The sequence below is a fragment of the Bos taurus genome, chromosome 8 (genome assembly GCF_002263795.3).
Source record: "Bos taurus isolate L1 Dominette 01449 registration number 42190680 breed Hereford chromosome 8, ARS-UCD2.0, whole genome shotgun sequence".
NCBI classification, from domain to species: domain Eukaryota; kingdom Metazoa; phylum Chordata; class Mammalia; order Artiodactyla; family Bovidae; genus Bos; species Bos taurus.
Window position 1 is genome coordinate 111,475,966 of NC_037335.1, and position 7,199 is coordinate 111,483,164.

Consider the following 7,199-nt stretch of genomic DNA (forward strand, 5'->3'; position numbering starts at 1 on the left):
TGCGGCCCCGAGTGTCTCATCCCACTGGGGCGACGGCAGACCCCACAGCAACGCTGTGGGTTAGAAAATTAACTCTGCGGCTCAAGGCTGACACTAAAGGAGGACGCCTCCCACGGCTGGACTCACTATTAAGTGAATAGCAGTCAAGATAAAGGGAGTGAATGTGTCGCAGCAGATGCTGGCCTCATCTCGCGGGGCCCGTCTGTGGTCTCAGATGGTCTCCACAGCTGGAGCCCAGACAGCTGCCTGTGCGCCCCGTCTCGGCGCAGGGGACGGGGGCTGTGGGCAGCGGGGTCCGGGCCTGAAGTCAAGTCACAGGAAACTGAAGCCATGCTTTCTTGAGAAAGCATGCTCACACACACACACAAACACTCTCACACACTTACACACAAACACTCCCCCCACACACTTACACAAATACACTCACACTCACACACACACTGATGCACTCACACACACTCACATACACGCCCATACACACACTCACATCCCATACTCTCACACACACTCACACACATAAACTCGCACACACATATTCACACACACACAACACACACACAAACTCATATCCACTTACACACACAAACACACACTCAGATAAACACACTCACACAAATGCACACAAACGCACACACACAAAGACACACACACACACATTCGCACACACACTCTCTCACACACACACTCGCACACACACACTCACACTCCGGGACAGGGAGGTCTGAGCACCTTTCCCCTGGGTTTGCCTACTCCGGTGTTCCTCTTTCTCAGCCCTGGCCTCTCCCTGCCGTCTTTAGATGCTCTCATTGCCCTCTGAGCCTCTGTCAGGCAGCATCCAAAGACCAAGCAGGGATTTCCTGAGCGGCTTTGAGCTGAGAGAGAAAGGGTGATGCTCAGAGCCTGCCCCTGTCTCTCTTCTCGCCCTCTGAAAATACGCTGATACATTCAGATTATTAGAGTGAAAGAAGCCAGCCCCCAGAGATGAGGAGAGTCAGAACCACGAAAATAATGGTCGTGAAAAACAGTTCCGTGACACCTGCCACACCTTGTGGGGCGCCCCGTGTTCTGGCTGAGGAAACCCAGACGCAGCGCCACGTGGAGACACGGCCCGGGGACCGGAGCCTGGACGACTCTCCCGAGCGCCGCCCGCCCTGGCGCTCCGCCCGCACCCTCTCGGTTCAGGGCGGGGATGGCCCGCGCAGCCACAGGAGGCCCGCCCGTTCCGCGCCCTCCCTGTACCCTGGGCTCTGCCTGGAACTGCTGCGGTGCCCCCTTCTCAGGAGCGGGCGCAGGGGCATGGGGCAGGGGAGCCGCTCACACGGGCCCTCGGAGGGCAGGGGAGCCCCTCACAGGGCCCTCGGGGGGCAGGGGAGCCCCTCACAGCGGCCCTCGGGGGCAGGGGAGCCGCTCACAGGTGCCCTCGGGGGCAGGGGAGCTCCTCACAGGTGCCCTCAGGGGCAGGGGAGCCGCTCACACGGGCCCTCGGAGGGCAGGGGAGCCCCTCACAGGGCCCTCGGGGGCAGGGGAGGCCCTCACACGGGCCCTCGGGGGCAGGGGAGCCGCTCACAGGTGCCCTCAGGGGCAGGGGAGCTCCTCACAGGTGCCCTCAGGGGCAGGGGAGGCCCTCACAGCGGCCCTCGGGGGGCAGGGGAGCCGCTCACAGCGGCCCTCGGGGCAGGGGAGCTGCTCACAGGTGTCCTCAGGGGCAGGGGAGCCACTCACAAGGGCCCTCAGAGGGCAGGGGAGCCGCTCACAGGTGCCCTCGGGGGGCAGGGAGCCGCTCACAGGTGCCCTCAGAGGGCAGGGGATCCCCTCACAGCGGCCCTCGGGGGCAGGGGAGCCCCTCACAGCGGCCCTCGGGGGCAGGGGAGCCGCTCACAGGTGCCCTCGGGGGCAGGGGAGCTCCTCACAGGTGCCCTCAGGGGCAGGGGAGCCGCTCACACGGGCCCTCGGAGGGCAGGGGAGCCCCTCACAGGGCCCTCGGGGGCAGGGGAGGCCCTCACACGGGCCCTCGGGGGCAGGGGAGCCGCTCACACGGGCCCTCGCGGGGCAGGGGAGCCGCTCACAGGTGCCCTCAGGGGCAGGGGAGCTCCTCACAGGTGCCCTCAGGGGCAGGGGAGGCCCTCACAGCGGCCCTCGGGGGGCAGGGGAGCCGCTCACAGCGGCCCTCGGGGCAGGGGAGCTGCTCACAGGTGTCCTCAGGGGCAGGGGAGCCACTCACAAGGGCCCTCAGAGGGCAGGGGAGCCGCTCACAGGTGCCCTCGGGGGGCAGGGAGCCGCTCACAGGTGCCCTCAGAGGGCAGGGGATCCCCTCACAGCGGCCCTCGGGGGCAGGGGAGCCCCTCACAGCGGCCCTCGGGGGCAGGGGAGCCGCTCACAGGTGCCCTCGGGGGCAGGGGAGCTCCTCACAGGTGCCCTCAGGGGCAGGGGAGCCGCTCACACGGGCCCTCGGAGGGCAGGGGAGCCCCTCACAGGGCCCTCGGGGGCAGGGGAGGCCCTCACACGGGCCCTCGGGGGCAGGGGAGCCGCTCACACGGGCCCTCGCGGGGCAGGGGAGCCGCTCACAGGTGCCCTCAGGGGCAGGGGAGCTCCTCACAGGTGCCCTCAGGGGCAGGGGAGGCCCTCACAGCGGCCCTCGGGGGGCAGGGGAGCCGCTCACAGATGCCCTCGGGGGCAGGGAGCCGCTCACGCTGCCCTCGGAGCCCAGGTCCAAGTGGAATCAGGTCAAAGCAGTGGAGTGTGTGGAAGGACCACGCGGTGAAGACTGTGCTGTCAGGGGCCTCGCGTGTCCCGTGGATTCAGCCACGCAGGTCGACAGCTGCTCAGAGGAAGATGCCTCAGAGCTCAGCACCAGGGACCCACGCCAGTGAATACCCAGGGACAGAACGAGAAGATGATCCTCATGAGATGGAGCGCTTCAGCCCAACTCTCTGGTCTAACCTGGTCTTCCGCAGGGAAGAATCATGCTGAAGGTGAGCAGGCGCTCAGGGTGCTAAGAAATCAGGCTGGTTCGCCGTGGGTGGCTCTGGTTACACGTCAGTGCCGTCAGGTCGCTGGGTGAGGGTCCACGGCGGGACGGAAGGGCGCTGAGGGGAGGGCAGCGCTGTCCTGGCAGAGCCCCCAGGGAAAGGCTGGTGCCGGGTCTCAGGACAGGTGCCCCCATCAGAGGTCGCCTCTTCTCCCAGCAGGAGACCATCTACTCCCCTCTGCCGAGCTTACATTGTTGCCTAGAAACCAGGTCTTCGTGCGTGAGAATGCAAGAGTGGAGGATGGCTCACGGATAAAGGTCTGAATGGTTGTCACAAGATCGATGTTGAGATGGCGGCTATTAATCGTGTGGTTATTAAATAAGCGGCAGCCGACACCTGGAGAAAAGGAGCCCCAGCCCACACCCCTCACTGCGCACACTTAATGATCCTGGGCAGGCACAGTCGCCCCGACCCCGAAGTGCGTGGCAGCTGCTTCGAGCTGCCTGGGATCCAGCACGGAGAATGCCGCCATCCACACGAGTGGATGCCGACGGAGCCGCAAGCGTGTGCACAGGGCTGCACACACACACGGGTGTGTACACTTGGCTGTATCACCAGACATTCAACTCCCGCGTGCCTGGTTTTACTCAGCTGAAATGAGAGCATAAAGAACAAAGACGCCAAGAAATTCAGAATCGTCGTCCGCAGATGGCTGCTGACACAGCTCAGCCCGACAGTCTGGGAGTGAGGCTGTGTGCACGGCTGCACGTGCAGACCTGGGTTGGCTCGCGCTCCTTCTCGTGGGCTGACTGCACACGTCTCCCCCAGGAGACCGTGGCTTCTAGAGCATTTGAACAGTGTTGCATTCAGCCTGACCCCACGGCCAGCCGAGTCCTGCAGAGAGGAGGGTGCTTACAGCCCCTGCGGGCTCAGCCTGCTCCTCACAGGCCTGGTTTCATTCTGTTTCCAAGTTCACCTCGAGGCACTTTCCAAGTTTCCTCCCTGGGGAACTCCTCTTTGAAGGGGAACTCCTCTTTCACGGGGGGGAGAGGGCGGGGGACAGGGTCAGCCCCACATGGGACCCGGCCCTGCCCCATATCAGGACTCCAGAGCAGCCGGCAAGCAATCCTGCCTTCACTCCGTCTCCCGGTCACCTTTCGCCAGATGCGATGTGCTGTGTGCAGAATCCAAACAACGGCCGCTCTCTCCCTCCCCGAGGGGCTCGTGCCCATCACTTCTGCGAGATTCCCTGCGGCGGGTGGAGCACCAGCCCTCCGCTGCCTCCACTGCTGGTTCACGACTGGAGCCGACCTCGAGGATTCTCCAGTGCTTCGCAGCCTGATGCACCTTGCAAACCCTGGGAACCTATTCCCCTTTCTTCCTGTCCTCTTTCTAGCAAAATGATGTTAGGTGTGAAGGCTTCCAAAACACACTGCTGCTGCTGCTGCTGCTGCTAAGTCACTTCAGTCGTGTTTGACTCTGTGTGACCCCATAGACGGCAGCCCACCAGGCTCCCCTGTCCCTGGGATTCTCCAGGCAAGAATACTGGAGTGGGTTGCCATTTCCTTCTCCAATGCATGAAGGTGAAAAGTGAAAGTGAAGTCGCTCAGTCGTATCCAACTCTTGGCGACCCCATGGACTGCAGCCCACCAGGCTCCTCCATCCATGGGATTTTCCAGGCAAGAGTACTGGAGTGGGGTGCCATTGCCTTCTCCCCAAAACACACTAGGAAATTACAAATGAAGGCAACATGCCTGTGGTTTGATCAGACAGAACAGTTGAGGCTTCACGGTGAAGGTCTGGTTCTCCCAGCAGGAAGTCTGTCTGCTTAGGTGGACGCGGCCCCAGCTGACGCAGTGAGACCCAGGTGCTGGCTCTGTTTGCCCACGCTAGGACCCAGGGCTATTCTCGCCATGGCGGGCCCCACCCGGCGGGAAGTGTTCCTGTGGGCAGTTGTTTCCTTTTCACTTTGAAATTTCTTAGTTATTTAAGTTGAAAGGAATTTTGAAAGGTAAGATTTCCTGAATATCTTGTTATAATTGACTATTACATATAATTACTATGGGCTTCCCAGGTGGCGCTAGTGGTAAGGAACACGCCTGCCACCTGCCAATGCGGGAGGTGTAAGAGACGTGGGCTTGATTCCTGGGTTGGGAGGATCCCCTGGAGGAGGGCATGGCAACCCGCTCCAGTACTCTTGCCTGGAGAATCCCATGGACAGAGGAGCCTGGCTGGCTACAGTCCATGGGGTCGCAAAGAGTAGGGCACAACTGAAGTGACTTAGCATGCATGCACATTTAATATATTAAATATACATATTAAATGCATATATTTAATACATGTTATATTTAATACATACATTCAGTATACACTAAATATAATGTTAATAGCATAACTACATTCGTTTTTAATAAATAATTTTATAGTGAGAGGTAATTTTGATCAAATATGTTAGATATTTATGATTTTAGTGCTCAAATAAATAGTTGAGGATATTTTGGAAGCTGATAAAATAAGAGGGACCCCGGATGTGGTCCGTCAGATATAAAAACCATGACGTGGCCAGGGTGATGCTGACGTGGGGGCTCCAGGCAGCGCCCCTAAACCTCTGGGGCGGGTGGGCGGGCAGGGGACCGGCGACACGGCTGACGGAGCTGAGGGCTGGGGAGGCGAGGAGAGAGACGTGGAGTTGCTGGATGTCTGGTAGTGAAATGACCCCGATCACCATCACAGGTTTGTGTGCACGCATGTGTGCACACACATGTATAAGTGTGCGTGTATTTGTGTATTAATTCACACACATGCATGAGTTTGCACGTATAGCCATGTATCAGTACGAGTGTGTTTGGTTCGTGCCTTTATAATCATGTGGAGAAACCCCTTCAACCCCAACTCCTGAGATTTTCTTAACTCTTTAAAGGGAAATATTTTAGTGTTTGGAAAATTAACTTGAAAAAGAACTTGTTTTAAAAGACAAATTTTTCATGCATGTACATATCACAGTCTAAGGACTGCTGGCTTAAATTCGGTTATTTCCTAATTTCCTCCCGGCACGTTTTGCAAGAGGAGAAGCTGTGTCTGCCTGGTGTGCACTGACCCAGCGTTGGGAGTGACACTAACTCAGGCACCTGTGCTTCCGACTTCTGCCCTGGGCATTAAAGCAGTGCCTGTGGATGTGAGAAAGTAGGCTTTGAATCTGCACTAGAAAGAACATGAAGAAGCTTTCAGATGGTCTCGGGGAAACACCCCGGAACCCAGGACGCACAGGCGAATTCCAGGGAAGAGGAAATACAAGCTGTGAAGGCAAAAGCAGAGACTCAGACCCCACGTAAAGGGCACGTTTTGGACCCTGAGTTGCTGCTGCGCCAGCCTCCCTGGAGGGCTGAAGGGCTGTTTGCTGACACTGATCTGAACGCCTCCCAGTGAGGCTGAGCACTGCCTCCTGCAAAGGTGATATTTGAGCGCTCCGCAGGGCGTGATGCTGTGCAGGAGATGAGCGGATCAACACGCCATGAGGTTGGCAACTTCTGCTACAACAGTGCAGCACTTTCTGCAGTGCCCGTCTCTACAAATCTCCATTTTTTTCCCCCATTTTTCAGAACTTCCAATTAGAGTTAAGAGTATTCATGATTCTAGGCTATGGATGCTTCAAGCACTTTTTCTGAGTATGTTCAGCTCAAGCGTGTGTGTCTTTTCTCACGTTCTCCTTCTCCTGTCTTTTCCTGGTTTGTGGGAAAAGGCAAAATGGGCTGTGATGTGAGTGGATCAGTGTAGGGGTCCACCGCTCCGCATGTCCCCTAGCCTCTTTCCTCCCAGTGCACCCAGAGTAGAAGATGAAACAGAGCTCCAGTCCCCATCACTTTTGACTTTTTGGTGACGGGTTGGGATCCAGTAGGCACCGTTCCTGGGTATCTTCTACTTGGGGAATTTCGCTCTGATTTATAACCGATTTATTTTACTCTGGGAGCAGATCTGAATGCATTTGTTAGATGTAAGTATTTTATATTATTATAAAGTCTTTTATATTTTATATAAATATAACTATTTTATACTATAATGACTAGAGGGAGAAGTCAGACATGTGTGTGTAAGAGAGAGAGAATTTCTTTTTTCTGTACAGAGCTCAGTATTTCAATTTCACTCTCTTTAGCTTTAGGGGAAAAGCACTCCATTTTTCAGGGAAAAAAAAGTGTCTCAAATATAATTGTGACTTCTTTTTATTTAAGAATT

At 57.2% G+C, this 7,199-nt stretch overlaps 1 protein-coding gene across 1 annotated transcript; it reads left to right on the forward strand.

Annotated features, from left to right (window-relative positions):
- Nucleotides 1-1,189: 1,189 nt before the first annotated feature.
- On the forward strand, nt 1,190-5,547 carry LOC107133158 (spidroin-2). Its single transcript, XM_024996030.2, has 2 exons — nt 1,190-2,972; nt 3,189-5,547. Exon 1 carries the CDS (start codon nt 1,190-1,192, stop codon nt 2,759-2,761), a length of 1,572 nt encoding a protein of 523 aa, XP_024851798.2. The 3' UTR covers nt 2,762-2,972; nt 3,189-5,547.
- Nucleotides 5,548-7,199: the final 1,652 nt, after the last annotated feature.

Excerpts from the sequence above, each read along its gene's own strand:
- LOC107133158 (XM_024996030.2), top strand. The coding sequence starts at position 1,190 with ATGGCCCGCGCAGCCACAGGAGGCCCGCCCGTTCCGCGCCCTCCCTGT.